Raw genomic sequence first — 17,952 nt, 5'->3', positions numbered from 1 at the left:
AAGTGAGCTGAAGTCAGAACCTTTGTAAATATATCAGCCAATTGATCGTGACTGCGAGTGTAACATGGTTTGATAATCTGCAATTAAACTTGTTGATGAATAAAATGGCAAACAACTTCAATATGTTTAGTTCTTTCATGAAATACAGGATTAGCTACAATATGCATGGCAACTTGATTATCACAAAACAAAGTCATTGGAATTCTGCTAGAAAATCCTACAGCTGACAAAGACCTTTAAGCCAAATTAATTAACATATTACGGATGTCATCGCACGATACTCAGCTTCAACACCAAAACGTGCTACAACGTGTTGCTTTTTACTACACCAGGCAACCAAATTACCACCAACAAACATGCAAAAACCAGTGGTTGATTTGAGATCGATAGCATTGTCAGCTCAATCTGAATCACTATATCCAGTAATCTGAGTAAGGTTGTGGTTAGTCATAACAATCTTACGACCAGCAAAACCCTATAGATAGCGCAAAATTCGCTTAACAATACTCAAGCGAAAAATTATAGGGGCATGAATGAGCTAACTAACAAGGCTCACTATGTAAGTGATATCAGGTTGTGTAATAATAACATAAATGAGTCTACCAACAAGATGTTGATAGTAATTGATAGACCGAAGAGGTTCACTAGTTGTTTCAAGCTTCAATTTACTATCCAATAGAGTAGAGGCAAGTTTGACATCTGTCATCTCGGCATCCTTAAGCAAATCAAGAACATAATAGTTGATTAGGGAATAATACCTCGTTAAACAATTTAATTTAAAAAATAAAAAAAATAATAATTTATAAAAAAACAAAAAAAGTTAGGCATTACTAAGGCCTGGCCCATTTTGTCAGGGCCCATGCACTGACCCTTATTTGTTTTTTCATTTCAATTGGGCTTCAATTTTTTTAAAAAAATAATAATCAAATGGAGTGTTGTCTTATTTGCCCAAATTTATTCCAATATGGTGATCGAAAAATCAGAGTTTTTTTTTCTTACCAAAAAAGTTGTTTTTCAATCTATTTTTACCTAAAACACCTACAAACCACCTTAGGAACCATGAAAAATCTATTCATGTCCTCAAAGAACAATAAAAAAACACAAAAATCAAGCTGAAATAAAAAATCAAACCGAACTCATATTTGTTTTTTTATGAACTTTAAATGTAAAAAACACCCAATATGAACTCTCATAATCAAATAGAACCATTTGACACAAATATCGATCGTTTTAGTGGTCTAAATTAGTGTTAATGATATTTTTCTCTTTCTACTATTGAAATCTGACCACCTATCTCTCTCTCATATCTCAAGCAGGGACTAAAAACTAACAAAAATAAATTTTTGTACCAAAATTTAATTTGAAAAAAATTAAGGCACCAAAATCATATAATTTACTTTATTTTTAAAGTTAGAGGACTAAAGTATATTTTTCCTGAAATATCTGTCACACCACCCATGCTTGACGCCCTTTTAATTTTGATTTTGATTTTTCTAATTCCACCCTTGCCTAAAAAATCTAAATTAATTAGCCTTCAATCATGATCAAATCATCCAAAATAAAATTTTAAGGATTAAAATATATTTTTAAAAAATAAACAAAGCTATTTAGAGTGTTTTGTGAGGAGGTGAACAATGTTGGTTGCATAATGTTCACTCCACACATTTTAGTTTTTAAATAATTAATTCTATTATTTATAATTATTGAGCAATTGTATAAAATTTTTTATTAATATATTTATTATGAGATTGTATAGATTTAATATCTTTTCGTGAGATTTGAGCATTTGAATCAATTTTTAATGATTTAAAATGAGTTGATGTTATTTTTGTATGATAAAATTCAATTTTTTTTTTTTTAGAAGAGATGGATATAGTTAATTTGATTATTTGCAATTATATATAGTTTTGTTTAGCTGTAATTTTAATATTTAGTTAAATGAGTTGAAATTTAATTTTTTTGTTTAGATTAAATTAATATATTTCATAATATAATATCATTTTAAAAATAATAATAATAATTACTACTATATAATATGGACTTTTTCCTAGACTTTATGCTTATTTGGCATTATATTTTTGTTTTTTAATTTATTTTTTACTTGAAAATATTAAATTAATATTTTTTTAAGTATTTTTTTATAATTTTAATATATTAATTTTAAAAAACACATAACACCGTAATACAAAATACACACTTTAGTTTGTAAACGAATATTAATTTTATTTTATTTTTATGATAGTTGTTTTTTATTTTGAAATTAAAAAAAAATGCTTGTTCGTCAAAACGACAATAAAACAGGTTACTAGAATTCTAAACAAAACAGAACACACTGCAGCTGAAAAATCTTACGCTTCTGATCAGATTCAACACACAAAATAAACGACACTCACTCTCACCCTCCCCCCTCTCTCTCTGCGGTTGGGTTTCTCAGATGAGGGAATTTATCCGCCAAATCAAACATCCATTATCAACCTCATCACTGACAAAACCACCCCGATGAAAATAAAAATCATGATCAGCCACCATAATCTCTCAACATTTCCATTCAAGTCCTCTTTCTTTTTAGCTCTCCTTTCCCTTTCTCTCTTCCATCTTTTCTCCAGCCCCTCTCCCATTTCCCAAACCCTAGCCCCCCAAAACTACATCGTCCGTTTCAAAGACTATGAGAAATCGGATCATCACCGTCTCTACTTAGAATCGAGAGTCAAATCGGACGGCTGGAAATGGATCGAGAGGAGGAATCCGGCGATGGACTATGCCACGGATTTCGGAGTGTTGGCGATCCAGAAGGAGAGAGTGATTGGAGAGATTGAGAGGCTGGAGATGGTGAAAGATGTGAATTTGGATATTAGTTATACGAAAAGGGATTTACTTGGTTTTGTTGATGGCGAGAAACGCCCTGGCAAGATGTTTACTTCCATGTCATTTAGTGACGTTGAAGAGAGTTATGCTGTGGCCCAGACTAGTAATTCTTCTATTCATTGGGGTCGCCAACTTTGGGGGCAGGTATTTTCAGGGTTTTATTTTTATTCTTCTTCATGGCTGTTTTTTAATTAATGCAATATGGTAGTCAATGCCTGTAGCTGTAAGTGATTTTGCTTCTGTAAAACGACGCAAGGCTTAACTATGAAAAAAGGTTTTTTTTTTTTTGGTGATTGGAAGTGGAAAGAAGTGAATTTTGAAGGATTTCAGATGGGCCATTATCTGCCACCCAAAGTTTTCTTTAGACCCTTTTCTTGTGCCGCCCAAAGTTTTCTTTAGACCCTTTCCCTTTCATTGTGCCACCCAAAGTTTTTTATTACGCTCACTTGCTCATCGTGTTTGTTTCTGTTGCAGAAGTCACAGGTGACTTCCTTGTTTGGAGCAGATGTTCTTTGGTCAAAAGGGTTTACTGGTCATAAAGTCAAAATGGCTATTTTTGATACTGGAATTCGAGCTGATCACCCGCATTTCCGCAAAATTAAGGTATAATCTCTGCACAAACAAGAAAAATAATTAGATTCTGCTTCAATAGTATTCCCTTTAGCTGAGAAACTGATACTGATATGTGATCCCCTGTTATTGTTTTAGGAGCGAACAAACTGGACTAATGAAGATACTTTGAATGACAATCTTGGACATGGAACATTTGTTGCTGGTGTTATTGCTGGTCAAGATGCAGAGTGTCTTGGTTTTGCACCTGATGCAGAGATTTATGCATTTCGCGTGTTTACAGATGCACAGGTAATGATTGTCATAGGTGTATTTTTCAGCTTATCTTGTTTCTCACCAATGAGATTTGAGAAAGCATATAGAATGTCTTTGTCTTGTTATTTGCATCTCATTTTATCCCCTAATTGGTTGAAAAGTGCCTTCCCTAATTCATTAAATTCAAAATGTATTTAGATACAATAGAAATGTTAAAAGAAAAGACTAGTGTGTCCTGAAGGCTGGAAGGTTTCCCCTCTAGACTAGATGTTTCTTATTCAATCTTATACATTTATAAGCTATAGACGAGTAAATAAGCACTGCTTTGAGAAATTATCTAATTCTGTCTAAAGTATATCTTTCAAGCTTCACTTAAAACTTAACATCCTTTTATAAGTTTAATTGCTCTGTAAAATGTAAGTTTAATTGCTCTGTAAAATGTGGCAAGATTATGAGAAATTTTTATTCAGCCTATTGCAGGTATCTTACACATCATGGTTCCTTGATGCATTTAATTATGCTATTGCAATCAATATGGATGTGCTAAATTTGAGCATTGGTGGACCTGATTACTTGGATCTACCATTTGTTGAGAAGGTAAGGCTCTTCTTGCCTGCTTATTTCAGGTTTTTGCTATTTGGCATGATTCATATAATGATTCTGTTTGCTATGTGAAGCGATGATTCACTTGTCCTCATGTCCATTTCCAACTGACCAACTGCACATGTCCTTTAAATAACAGTCTTGATAGAACTAAATCTTGTGCCTTACTGCCACCACTATTGTGTGACCCATTTTCCCAACTGGCAAGGGATCACTTTTTAGATTCGCCAACTTTTTAGTGACTTCATTCACAAAGTCTTGTGGGGGCAGCTTCTGAAAATTTTGTTAGTAATCAATACTGACAATGATTCTTCTACTTGTTTGTTTGGTACTTATTGACCAGGTCTGGGAAATAACAGCTAATAACATCATTATGGTTTCTGCTATTGGAAATGATGGGCCTCTTTATGGAACATTAAACAATCCAGCAGACCAATGTGATGTTATCGGTGTTGGTGGCATTGATTACAATGATCACATAGCCCCATTTTCTTCGCGTGGCATGAGCACTTGGGAGATTCCTCATGGGTAAACTATTATTCAGACAGCTTTTGGTTTTAGTTGTCTTGTTATATATTTGTATTTTTGCTTTTCTTCTTGGAAACTGCAATAACTATTTTATAAATCGATCTTTTCTAATAATATCGTGTGAAATATCTATGCTCTGAGCAAGAATGTGATGAAAAAAGGAAAGACAATTCTGCTTATCATGCAGCAGATTTTGAGCTTTCTTTGAGTTCAAGATCCTCTTCAATTCTGATCCATCTCTGCATCAGATACTGAATCCAAATGGGAGCAGAAATAGGGGAAGGAGGGTGTGCATCTATTCCACCTGGCCCTTTCTAATCCTTTGGGTTTTCACAGTTCATCCCTTTTCATAACGAGGATTCAAATCTACATTCACAATCTGTCTCATAATGACTTAGCCTCCCCACCACCAGTGTGTGTGTGTGTGTGTGTATTTGCATGCACAAATATTTGCATTGTGTCATTGAACTGAAGAGTCTCAAAGTCACTTATTTTTACATTGCCCAATTGTGAAGGAAACATGGTGCATGTAATTTTCTATGGTGGAGGTTATTGGGAATTCCCATGAATGGTGGTGATTTCTTGATCCCTTTTGTGGGTTTCTTGAGGAGGAAACACTTTCTAGTTTTGAGTTGCTGTGTAGTCTTATGGTATACCTAGCTGTTGACTATAAAATTTTGAGAACCAATACCCTATGAGACAGTTTCTGTAGGATACAATAGTTTTCCTCTCTTCATTGTGGTTTCATGATTCGGGTGGTTTAATGGTATTTCCTTAGCTGCTATGCTTAGTGATTGGGATGCTTGTTTGTGTGTACCTTCATTTTTCTTTATATATACACACAGAGAGAGAGAGGGTATCCATTGATATTGCTTTGGGCTGCCACAACTAATCCTCCAGTGCTTAGGACTGTCCATACTAGGTCACTCTATCCCTTCAATCAACAATGCCCCGCCTTGTTTTTTTTCCCTGTTGGAAGAGGTCACAAAGAGTTAGCTCTTGGAGTATGACTTATTCTCCGATTTGCTTCTGTAATTCTTTCCAGCTGTTGGAGTAATTTTCATTCAAAAACATTCTGTGTGGACTTGCTTGTTATGTGGACGGATGATTGAACTCTAACTATTTAAATTTTCTGTACAGCTATGGTCGTGTGAAGCCCGATGTTGTTGCATATGGGCGGGAAATTATGGGATCCAAGATAAGCACTGGTTGTAAAAGTTTATCAGGGACTAGCGTGGCTAGTCCTGTGGTTGCTGGTGTGGTATGCCTACTTGTCAGTGTTATTCCTGAAAGTGCTCGTAAGGACATTCTGAATCCAGCAAGCATGAAACAAGCTTTGGTTGAGGGGGCTGCTAAGCTTGCTGGTCCGAATATGTATGAGCAGGGTGCTGGAAGAGTTGATCTGTAAGTGTTTTTTTATGTGCAGAGGTTTCTAGTTGATGAAATTAAGGATGTAGTCTGGGTAGAGTAAAGCTCATTAGAAAAACCTTGAATGCAGTTCTCGAGTTTTTTCTTTACATTTCTTTCTTTATTTTTTTTTAATAGAAAACAATAGAAAGCTTTCTATTAAATATCATCTGTTCCTGAGTTTTTCTAGTTGTTTCTAATAGTTATCACAAGATTCTGTCAGTATCACTGCTTCTAACTGTTTTTTCTCTGTCAGATTAGAATCATATGAAATCCTGAAGGGTTACCAGCCTCGGGCAAGCATCTTTCCAAGTGTTCTTGATTTTACAGATTGCCCTTATTCCTGGCCCTTTTGTCGTCAACCACTTTATGCAGGTGCTATGCCTGTTATGTTTAATGCCACCATTCTGAATGGAATGGGTGTCATTGGCTATATTGAAAGTGCTCCAACTTGGCATCCTGCAGAGGAAGAAGGAAATCTTCTAAGCATTCACTTTACTTATTCAGAAGTTATCTGGCCTTGGACTGGTTATTTAGCATTGCACATGCAAATCAAGGAAGAAGGTGCGCAGTTCTCTGGAGAGATTGAGGGTAATGTAACTCTTAGGGTGTTTAGTCCTCCATCTCCAGGTGAGAAGAGCCCTCGAAGCAGCGCTTGTGTGCTTCAACTGAAACTAAAAGTAGTTCCCACTCCACCAAGACAGAAGCGTGTTTTGTGGGATCAATTTCACAACATTAAATACCCTCCTGGATATATTCCAAGAGACTCTTTGGATGTTCGCAATGATATCCTTGACTGGCATGGGGATCACCTGCATACAAATTTTCATATCATGTTCAACATGTTACGAGATGCTGGGTACTATGTTGAAACTCTTGGTTCGCCTTTCACATGCTTTGATGCTCGCCAATATGGGACGCTGCTGCTAGTGGATCTTGAGGATGAATACTTTCAAGAAGAAATCGAGAAACTGAGAGATGATGTTATCAGTACCGGATTGGGATTAGCTGTTTTTGCAGAATGGTATAACATGGATACAATGGTGAAAATGCGATTCTTTGATGATAATACGAGGAGCTGGTGGACTCCTGTTACTGGAGGTGCGAATATCCCAGCATTGAATGATCTTCTGGCCCCATTTGGGATTGCTTTTGGGGATAAGATTCTGAATGGGGATTTTTCCATTGATGGAGAGCAAAGTCGATATGCATCTGGAACTGATATTGTGAGGTTTCCAAGAGGTGGGTATACTCACGGTTTCCCCTTCCTGGATAGCTCAGAAAGTGGTGCAACCCAAAATGTGTTGACTTCTGGCACGACCAAGGTAAAATTCATGATCTTCACTTTGTAGTTTGTGCGATGTGTTCTTGCCAGGGAACTATTGTTGAGACAAATTTTACGAAGTTTGCTAAAGTATGACAAATTTTTTTTTTCCTCGCTAAGTAGTGGGGTTATCTGTGGGTCCTCCTTTTAGGCCCCCATAACTTGTCCTCTGGCCCTTGTGTTGACAAGAGCCCATCTTGCTCTTTTAGGAGGAGGTTTCATGACTCGTGGCCCACAAGAATTAGAAATTACACTAGCTATTCAAGGGTAGGACTTGAACCCAAGACCTCCCAATGTCTTAAGCAAAGTCCTTATCATTTGTATATTTTGGGCCATGATAATCTAGCAGTTTCCTTTTTGGACAATTTCCAATTTCACTTTCTCAAATGCTATTGGGACCCTCCAACAGACATGATAAGTGTTCATTTATTTATGGCGTCTGTTATAACTGTAGGCAGACTCTTCAATTCTTGGCCTTGTAGAGGTGGGACAAGGTCGCATAGCAGTTTATGGAGACTCCAACTGTCTGGATAGCAGCCATATGGTCACTAACTGTTACTGGCTCCTGAAGAAAATACTGGATTTCACTAGCAGGAACATTAGAGATCCATTGCTGTTCCCAGATTCAGCTAAAAAAGATGCAGCCCTATTTGTAGATGACAATCAATTACCTGCACGTCGTACTGATGTAAATTTCTCATCATATTCTGCTGTTGTGGGGAAGGATTTAATCTGCAAGAGTGACTCCAGATTTGAAGTATGGGGAACTAAGGGATACAATCTACATGTTAGGGGAAGGAATAGAAGACTTCCAGGCTACCCTCTTATAGATCTGGGGAGGGGTTTGAATTCTACCATTGATACTTCCAATTTGAGGCGTCCAAAGGACACTGAGAAAAATAAGGTTGACTCGTTGGGAAACAGGACTTGGGGCATGCTCTCCAGGGATGAGGTAAAATATGAACATTTTGTTTCTCTTCCCATACCGTGTTGTGCGGATGGTTGTGACTATCTCTATTTCCATTTTTCGTTTGCAGGCTGATGTACCAGTGCTAGTAGCTAGTCATTGGCTCCTACCTGCAGCACTAGCAATTACTGGTCAGTGAACACCATTAAATAGGTAAATTTGAAAAACATTTTGAGGTTTTCATTGTATATTTGACTTGCGTTTCACTTTTTAGGCCTTTTGTTGTTGAGCATCTGGCACATTCGACAAAGGCGGCGAAGGAGGAGGAGAGGGTCTGGTTCCGGCCGACTGGGCAATTTATAGCTAAAAGAACAATCATTTTGATAACTTCTCTCTTGTTTTCTCGCAATGTGAACCTTTTTTTTTTTACTGTAACATTGTTACGAAATTGAGCGTGCTGTTGCAGGCATCATAGTAGAATTTAGTTGTATTTGCAATAGAATTAATATTATACTCTTGGTCTGGATACTTGCAGTGGCACAAATTTTTAAAGTAATGAAATCACCATTTCACCGAAGAATTGAGGCTTACTGATCAAGTTTACCTTGTGTTCAAAGAAATAAAAATTATGTTATCAAGATTGATTTTACGTTTTTGTATGTACAGAAAAATCCAGTATTTATGAATATTTTTATCTGATTGCTCTTAGCTTTTTATTTAATGAACTAGGCTGCTGATGAAAAAATGTTTTTTTTTCCTTATAATTTTATTTGATTTTTTATGTGAATGTTTATTTTTATTATTTTATATTTAAATAAAAAAAGATTTTACAATTTAAAGTTATAAACCTTGTTTGTGCACATGGTCACGGGATGCGTGAATTGATTTTAAGTTCTTATGAACCTAAAAATAGAGGTAAGTTAAATTGAGTTTTGACAAGTTAATTAAATTACAAGTAAACCTATTGAGTTGGTCAAGTTTCACCTAGTTTTGGTTTAAAACTCAGCCCAACTCAACGCTAGATAAACAAGTTACTAGGTTAACTTGTTGGGTTCAGCCATGTATTAGTTTCTTATTATAGCTTTTATTAAAATAAACTAAAACAAAGAGGTTAAAACATTGTTTCTTTCACTATGGTGCTAGACATAGGTGCGTTGTAAACGGCTAGGTAATGTTTGGTAATTGTCTAGAGTCATAAGAGATGCAGAAAATAAAAATAAAAATTTATTTGGTTAAAAAGACTGAGACAAAAATATAAAAATAAACATATTTTTGAAACAATTTTAAAGTAAATTTATATATTAACAAAACATGAGCTCTGAAAGGATATGTTTTCTAAAACAATATTTTTTATTTTTTATTCCTAGAATACCTTATAAAAAACTCTCAATTCCAAGTTGTTTAAATAAGACATAAGGATAAAAATAATTATTAGCATAGTTTTAAAACTCAATTTGAGGGTCGATCCAAGACAAAACCTAGGTCATTGGTCAAGGCCTAGGGCTAGGTCATGGGTTGGGTTGACCCAAGTCAGCGTAGAAATAAAAGTGATCATTATCATATTTTTAAAACTCGATTCGGGGATTGACCCGAGGCAAGGCCTAGGTCACAAGTATGGTTGATTGTTGACCCTAATCAATGCAAGGACAAAAGTGGTTATTATTATAGTTTTAAAACCTGAAACAATGATAGGTTCGAGATAAGACTCGGGTCACTTGTCAGAAGGGTTATTATAAAATAAAATGGGTTACTACCATAATTTTAAAACTTGATTTAGAGGGTCAACCCAAGTTAATGGAAGGGTAAATATTTTTATTATTATAGTTTTAAAACCCGACTCTGGAGTTGAACTAGTCATGTCAAGTCAAGTATTTCTCTATTTTTTTTTAAACGCGAACTAGTTCAGACTCTGAATCAATATATCAAATCAATTCTAATTTTATAATTAGAGTTATTATATTATTTGTTTTGTCCACTATTTTTTTTTTCAATTTCACCCTTATATATTATTTATGTTCACAAGGTTTTAAGCCAGGTGGTTGGTTTTGGTTCACATGGCATGTCATATTCGTGAAGTTAGAAAATATGGCATTAAATTAATGTTTTAATTTTGCAAAATGAAATTTAATTTTATTCATTAAAAAAATTTAAACCATAAAAATTAATGCTCAAATAAGAAAGTTGGTTGTCAAATAAAAATTTGATTTGATTTTTATGATAGTATTTTCCTTTTATTTTGAGCAAAAAAATATTTTCTAGAAATTAAAAAAAAAATTAAAAAAAATCTTGTTATTTTTTAATTATATCAAATTTGACCTCAAGTTTTTTATTATTATATATTTTATTTTAAATTTTTTTTTTAATTTTATCTAGAATCTGGTTTAATTTGATTTCTATTTTTTTTAGTTGAAATAATTTATAAAATTAGAATTTGTTTTTCAATCTCATTCTTTTTCAATTTTTTTTTCTAATAAATTTGAGCATAATTTTTTTTTATTACTATTTATTTTATTTAAAATAATTTATAAAATTAATTTGTGTTTTTCTTTAATGTGTACTGCGTCCAATATGTACTCTTGAGAACCACATGTGCCTCTGTGGCAATATGGTAATCTACTACGGTTCTCATTACAACATATCCGAAGAGTCCATGGATGTCTTGAAATGCAGGGAGTAACTGGTCTGGCCCATAGATATATATAAAGTAGCACCTTCCCCTCAGCTAAATAATAATAATAATAATAAATAGTCTCTTGACTTATATTTACCATCCCCAATTCTTTTTTCCAAAAATTATCTCTTAACCAGATTTTTATACTTGCAAGCTCCTAAAATAATAAGATAAATAGAAAAAAGAAAACATGAAATTTTTTAAACATATTTAAAAAATAATGATTAAATTCATAGATTTTGAAACCATAATAATTTTATTAATTAATTGTATTGGACTCCTGAAATATATATATATATATATATATATTGGGATTGAGAAGGTGACAAATCTCAATTAATTTATCCGGTATAATTAGTTACCAATCTCTAGAGGATTGCGATTATACTTTGGAGGGCATCACACCTCATAAAAAATCAAATCAAGCCCTAGTTGTATATGCTCCATCATATTATTATTTTTCATGTGTTATTAACCTTAATTATCAAGTTTTTACAAAGATTCATATAAGCTTTGAGAACTTTTTTTTAGTATTATGGTAATAATTGTTTTTTAAAGTGATTTTCACTTTAAATTATATAGAAATTATTTTTTTATTTTTTTAAATTCATTTTTTATATCAGTCTAATTCTAATTTTTAAAGATTAAAAGTTTAGTTCAAGATTTTATGATTACTCGATATTTACAATTTCTAAAGTGTTTGAGAGTTTGATAATAGTTGTTTTTTAAAGTGTTTTTCGCTCGGAAATATATTGCAATAATATTTTTTATTTTAAAAAAATAATTTTTGACATTTACACATGAAAACATGATAATAATAATAATAATAATAATAATAATAATAAGAAAAAAATACAAATTTTCATAAAGCACAGTTTGGAATGCCTTGTATATTCATTTCAAAAATCCTACTCTCACTTTTAGAAATGGAATTCTTAGCAAGAAAATATATTAAAACAAGTCCAATTATTCCATTTATGAGAAAAACTGGGATACACAATACTCTTGATTTTATTTTTTTTTTCCTTCATATTATTGAGCAACTTTTCAACCTCTCATGACTTATTGCATGACTGTGCTCTTGGGGGGGGACAAAGTTTGTCATTGTTTGATTCGTTTTGTTACCAGGAATATTATTAAATATGTCTCATGGCATTATTTTAAAAAGTAATAAAAAAAAGTCATTTCTTTTACAAAAACACTTTCCACCCGCAAAAAAACAAACAGTAATTTTATATTGTTTTAATTCATTCTCCCACCACAGGACCATTGGAGACAACTGACAACAGCTTTTTCCTTTTCCTTTCCTTGTTAGTGGGTGTGTGTGTGTGTAATCCCTTTCTTTTAAAGGCTTTAATTGTGTGTATAAAGTGGAAGATAAGTTAGTTGGTGTGAGTTAGATGGAATCCGAATAACTGCTGGCAATGGAAAATAGCTGCATTAATCTCATCTGGTGCCTGTTTGCAGAATAATTTTAATGCTCTTCCTCTTCGTATCTCCGTTCCATCTTCACAGCCTTGTTCTCGTCTGGGCTTCCATCTAAGATTCGGACCTTTGGCAGTAGGTGTACCAGTCTACCTGCTAGCCAGGACGGAGCCACCTGTTTCCTCCAGAATCCAGCACGTGCATGCCGTCGCCGTAACGTGGGTGGCGTCACAAAAGCTAGAGTGGTCAACAGCCCTAAAGCTGTCTGCTAGCAAGTAAATAATATTCTATATTGCTGGTGGAAAACCAAGCCCCGGTACAAATCATGAGGTGGCGTGGCCATTCTCTCTTTAGCTAATTTGGTGTGACCACTGACCGCCATGTCATTTTCAACGATTTTGTACGCAATGAACAAGATGGTAAAGCTTGGCTTGATCCTCTGCCCAGTGGGAGAAAGTTGATTTTATGCAAGAAAGTCCTGGTGAATGCGCGTTCAGACAATACACGTTCAGACAGAAACCTTTGCGGAGCACGTTTGAACTCTATAACAGTACATAGGATTGGATGGGATCCGTTTCAAAGCTGGCCCTGATTCGTCACTCCTACAGGGTACAGCAATTGTTTAACATAAGCCGGAGGCCCTAATCCCCGACCACCCCTCGTTCCATCGCCGATATCAGAAAAAGGACCTCTTGTGTTGTTGATTCAAGTAGGTTGGCTAGTCCCTAATCAGACAGCTAAGCTCGAGCTTACCGAATGAGCTTGATTACAAAGCAAAAGGGACTCGAAACCAGTGCCAACCATTAGAGCAGCTTCAAAATCTTACTGGACCCACCAAGAAGGTCGGCCCCATAGTACTATTTATTTATTTTATTTTTTAAAAAAAGGCATTTTTCTTGCTTAAAAACAGCCTGTATACTTGCAAGAGCCAGATGGGCCAGTGACACCTCTGTCAACCATGCTTCAACAAAATCTAACCTAATGGTTAAACCACAATCCAAGAGAAAGATGATGCACAAAAGGCACGCAAGTGCCTACAGATTTCACGAGCTTGCTATCAACATTTAAAGAAAGAATAAAAGAATCAGCCAAGCTGTTTCATTGTTTTCTTGTATGTAAGCACTATTAGATACATGTAGTAAAAACCAAACTTCAAAATCAGTAAAAAAAAAAAATTGTATGTGTTTTCACATCCAAAACATGCCGTTCTTGCAAATCAATGTGACGTCCAATTAATACTAAGAGGAGAAGGGGTGGGTCTTTACAGAAAATTAAGGCTGTCAATTGTCACGAACTTCCACTAAAACCTTTACTGGCCTTCTTCATCTTTCCCATTTCCATTTCGCGGGTGTTCTGGCCTTCGCTGCTCGAGCCAGAAGGGTACAAGCCATATTCACTGGTTGGTCCACTGTACTCACTGCTTCCGCCATATTCCTGGCTTCCTAATGCCATCTTCCTGAATTTTTTCATGTCCTCATTGTATTGGCTGGTGTCATAGTCGGAACTGCCATATGAACCATAAACTCTGCTATTCCCGGGTCTTATTCCTTCATTAAGATCAGAGAGAGACACATCTCCTTCCAAAGCTCGGACTACCTGCTTGGTTATGAGTTGAAGATATCAATTACGATCGTTTATACATGACCATGGCCTAAATCATCAGACACTTTTTTCAATAAATGGTCTTTGTCCATGTATTAGGAGTGAGACAGTATATCAGAAGATCACAAACATCTACCAGGTATTCAGTTTGCTCCTGAAAAGAATATTTAAGCTTCATTCAACTAATTACCTGACTGGTGCGTGGTCGACGGCGAGCTGAATGACGCACACAAGCAGCCGCACAAGCAACCATGCGAGCCATCTCATTTTGATCATAATTATTTTGCAGCTTTTGATCAACCAGGGTATCAAAGTTTCCATCTTCCAAAGCCCGAGTCAGTAAAGGCCTTGCCTACAAATGCAAATATAGATTGATGTGACATCCTCAACTTTATCCAATTAGCTGTTTGTTTGAAAGCATGTGTATATGTTTGCCAGCATACATGTTTTATAAGTTTATTCATGCATGTGCGTTTGTAAGACCACATAGGAAGAGTTAGAGCTTACCCAATCAACCAAACTGTCCTCCATGAAAGTCTGAGTTGAGTCCACAGGTCGACGGCCAGTGATCAATTCCAGAAGCATGACCCCAAAGGAGAAAACATCTGATTTGTCTGTTAGTTTTCCACTTGAAGCATATTCTGGAGCCAGATACCTGGATTTAGAAGCACATGAACAATATGTAATTTTCATATTAACAGTCATCCACAGTGATATCTGAACAAAGTAGGTTACACCTAAATAGAAAACGAAACCATAACATATCTGGCCATCATCAAGCCAGCCAGATGAAAGGTTAATGAAAATCACAAAACCCCACAATTCAATATGGACTATTGCAGTTGGTTTAAAGGTCTCAATGCAAATGCACTGAATGGGACCCAAAACACAGAATTCAAGAAGACTGAATTCTTCAAATTCAAAATGTTTGAACAGTTCTATGAAAACATGATCTACAAAAACAAGAACCACATCATCTGATGACAAGCACTTGGGAAAAGCAAGCAGAAGAAATCAAGGTTGTCATCTGGTTCATCCTCGAAAAATATCAACCAGCAAAATTTGAATGTTATGCAACTAGATTATAAAAGGAGTTCACCATACCCAAAAGTTCCCATCACCCGGGTGGAGACATGAGTATTGACATCAGAAGTGATCTTTGCTAGTCCAAAATCAGCAACCTGGGCATAAGGAAAGAAGAGAAAAGGCAATATATCATCTCCATAGCAATTATATCAACAGGTAGAAATAAAAATGATCAAATGAGTTCCATTTAAGATTCAAAATAAGTGCAACAATTACTTTGAACCAAATAAACCTGACTACAAAAGAAACCATATTTCAAGGATCAAACAAACTTAATGCAGCTAATACCTTTGCCTCAAACTTGAAATCCAAAAGTATATTAGATGCCTTGATGTCACGATGAATGATTTTAGGATGACCTGCATATAAATATTATGGATCACATTAGTAACAACATTGATAGGTGTAGCAGTACAGCTTCATGTGTCCATGAGAGATTGAAGGGCTGGGAGGGGGAAGGAAGAGAAGATAAAACTCACAATCTTCATGAAGGTATGCAAGACCTTTCGCAGAACCCAATGCAATTTTTAGTCTCGTAGGCCAATCCATGGTGGGTCGCCCCTTCCCTGAAATGTTTACTTTCCATCAGTACATGTATAACCCTAATGCACATGGTGCTTGGTTAAATTGATCTGAATCAGAGTTACTGTGTTGAAACAAATCAACAACGCAGTCAAAATACCATTAAAAATAAAACACCCCTGCAACATTCATCCTAGAAAAAACAACAAAAACATAACAGTGCACAAACAGCCAGTATAAAGGAATTGAAATATTTTCCAGAAAAATTCAACATAAAAGCAGATTGCTTGATAGAAGAACATACCATGCAAGTGAAACTCCAAAGTGTTATTTGGAACAAACTCATATACAAGCAATCTATGAGCCCCAGTGATGCAGTATCCAACCAATGAAACAAGATGTTTGTGATGCACCCGGCTAATGATCTCAACTTCTGCCTGAAATTCACGCTCCCCCTGCCCACTTCCTGCCTTTAGCTGCTTGACAGCTACTTCTTTCCCATTTGGAAGAACTCCTCTGTGCACATACCCAAAACCTCCTTGACCAAGGAGGTTGGCATCTGTGAATCCATCTGTTGCTCTTGCTAATTCCTCGTAGCTAAATGTGCTCTTAGAGAAACCCAAAGCAATGCCTGGAGAAGGTGGTGGGTATGGGTTTTCCGTACCAGAATAATTGGAGCCAGAGCCACCACTGCTGCTCATGAAAAGTGGTGGAGGAGGTGGTGGAGGCATTGAAACACGCTCTGGAGGAGGTGATGGCCTTGATGCAACGGGTGGTGGAGGAGGGGGGTTTTGCATCGCTGCAACAACACGATCAGGTGGTGGGGGAGCATTTTGTTGCCAATATTGTTGTCTGCCACCATAAGGGTCATCTGGTAATCATCAAGAAATGCTAGAAAATGAGCCATCGAGCACAAAATTACCACCAGAGGGTGGCATCAGAAAGTTGAAAGTCAAACAAACTGTCACCTAGTTCTTAATAGCAAAAGAAAATCATCTGGGTTTGCCACAAATTGAAACTTCAAATGCATGAAAACTTGTCAAAGAAAATTTCATCTACAAATGATAAACTACTTCCTCTTTTCCTTCACTTTCTATTGATATCATGTGTTGTGAAGAACACATTTTAAACACCATTAGGCAGGGCCTTTTTCTTCACAAATGGATCTCTCCAGACAATCATTTCCACACTAGGAAGCCTTGATTCCAATTGCAGATAGCAAAAACATTCAGTAGGGTCACCAATTTCGAAGAAAACTATTTTAAAAAATACACACTAGTCTTGTAATGCAAAATGCCAACTTAAAACATCGATCAGATCAATGCTTCAATGCAGTCAGAATTTGAATTAAAAAAACCGTCGACCTAAACATTTAAAAATTAGGAAATTAAACCAACATCAAATGTGCATTCAAAGTCATAGAGCAAGTCCCTGAATCTAAGAAATGCATTAAAACTAAATCTATATTGAACCAAAAATGGGTTTTAAGGAGAGAAAAAAGGAAATGTCAAGGCCAAAATTTGTAATACAGCTAAAAACCCAGTAACCACTTGTAAATCTCAACAATTTAAAATCTTAAAGGAGAAAAATGTCACCTTTGGGCCCAGGAGGAGGAGGCACATAGTACGCGGCCTCGTCATCACGTCTCCTTCTCTTCCTCTTATTACAGCATATAAAAAACAGACTCGCTACCAACAGAATCGCCACTCCCCCAATTGCTATCCCCACTACCACCCCCGTCGAAATTCCCGACGACCCCCCACTTGTGCCGGCTGGAGACGGCGTATTCGTGCTCGTCGGCGGTGGGGGACTCGACTTTGATGTCGGAGTCGACGGCGTAGTGGATGAAGGCGGAGGGGGGGACGACGGCGTAGTGGGTGAAGGCGGAGGGGGGGACGAGGGTGGAGACGGTGAGGAGGATGGAGGTGGCGGTGGTGAGGAGGATGGCGGTGAGGGTGGTGAGGCAGCTGGTGGTGGTGGAGGTGTTGAGGCAGGTGGTGTGGCAGAAGGGGTTGGTGGAGGTGGTGGAGAAGTGGGTGGAGGGGCTGAAGGAGTTGCAGGAGTTGTAGGAGGTGGGGTAGATGGGGGTGGAGTGGTGGTGGAAGGAGGTGGAGCCGTAGTATTAGACGACGGCGGCGCCGTGGGAGTAGGAGCTGACATTGTGACAGAACAGAAGACAAAGTAGCA

The 17,952-nt window shown here is 36.3% G+C and overlaps 2 protein-coding genes across 4 annotated transcripts; one reads left to right on the top strand and one right to left on the bottom strand.

Moving 5' to 3' along the window:
• Positions 1-2,323: 2,323 nt before the first annotated feature.
• LOC118051665 (subtilisin-like protease SBT6.1) lies at positions 2,324-8,987 on the top strand. 2 transcript variants are annotated; one of them, XM_035062391.2, is made up of 10 exons: positions 2,324-3,009; positions 3,340-3,468; positions 3,574-3,726; positions 4,171-4,287; positions 4,637-4,821; positions 5,962-6,225; positions 6,485-7,553; positions 8,007-8,504; positions 8,590-8,650; positions 8,734-8,987. In XM_035062391.2, exons 1-10 carry the CDS (start codon positions 2,500-2,502, stop codon positions 8,820-8,822), a joined length of 3,075 nt encoding a protein of 1,024 aa, XP_034918282.1. In that variant the 5' UTR covers positions 2,324-2,499; the 3' UTR covers positions 8,823-8,987. The 2 variants fall into 2 exon arrangements, with proteins under 2 accessions (XP_034918282.1, XP_073262366.1); XM_073406265.1 differs by having other exon boundaries at positions 8,590-8,654.
• A 4,644-nt stretch (positions 8,988-13,631) lies between these two features.
• LOC118051667 (proline-rich receptor-like protein kinase PERK15) lies at positions 13,632-17,925 on the bottom strand. Of its 2 annotated transcripts, XM_073406268.1 has the most exons (9): positions 17,649-17,925; positions 17,361-17,615; positions 16,070-16,636; positions 15,723-15,809; positions 15,532-15,602; positions 15,262-15,338; positions 14,665-14,812; positions 14,348-14,509; positions 13,632-14,151 (listed from the first exon to the last, which is right to left on the bottom strand). In XM_073406268.1, exons 1-9 carry the CDS (start codon positions 17,923-17,925, stop codon positions 13,843-13,845), a joined length of 1,953 nt encoding a protein of 650 aa, XP_073262369.1. In that variant the 3' UTR covers positions 13,632-13,842. The 2 variants fall into 2 exon arrangements, with proteins under 2 accessions (XP_073262369.1, XP_034918286.1); XM_035062395.2 differs by having other exon boundaries at positions 17,361-17,925.
• Between the last annotated feature and the right edge of the window lie 27 nt (positions 17,926-17,952).

This window comes from Populus alba, chromosome 18 (genome assembly GCF_005239225.2).
Source record: "Populus alba chromosome 18, ASM523922v2, whole genome shotgun sequence".
Classification (NCBI taxonomy): Eukaryota; Viridiplantae; Streptophyta; class Magnoliopsida; order Malpighiales; family Salicaceae; genus Populus; species Populus alba.
The sequence above is the reverse complement of the archived record's forward strand: the minus strand, read 5'-3'. Positions and strand labels throughout refer to the sequence as shown.

Excerpts from the sequence above, each read along its gene's own strand:
- LOC118051667 (XM_035062395.2), bottom strand. The coding sequence starts at position 17,925 with ATGTCAGCTCCTACTCCCACGGCGCCGCCGTCGTCTAATACTACGGCT. Across the intron at positions 15,339-15,531 it reads ATTTCAAGTTTGAGGCAAAG|GTTGCTGATTTTGGACTAGC; the intron begins GTATTAGCTGCA and ends CCTTATGCCCAG. Across the intron at positions 14,510-14,664 it reads AGGACAGTTTGGTTGATTGG|GCAAGGCCTTTACTGACTCG; the intron begins GTAAGCTCTAAC and ends TTGCATTTGTAG.
- LOC118051665 (XM_073406265.1), top strand. The coding sequence starts at position 2,500 with ATGAAAATAAAAATCATGATCAGCCACCATAATCTCTCAACATTTCCA. Across the intron at positions 4,288-4,636 it reads ATCTACCATTTGTTGAGAAG|GTCTGGGAAATAACAGCTAA; the intron begins GTAAGGCTCTTC and ends CTTATTGACCAG. Across the intron at positions 4,822-5,961 it reads ACTTGGGAGATTCCTCATGG|CTATGGTCGTGTGAAGCCCG; the intron begins GTAAACTATTAT and ends TTTTCTGTACAG.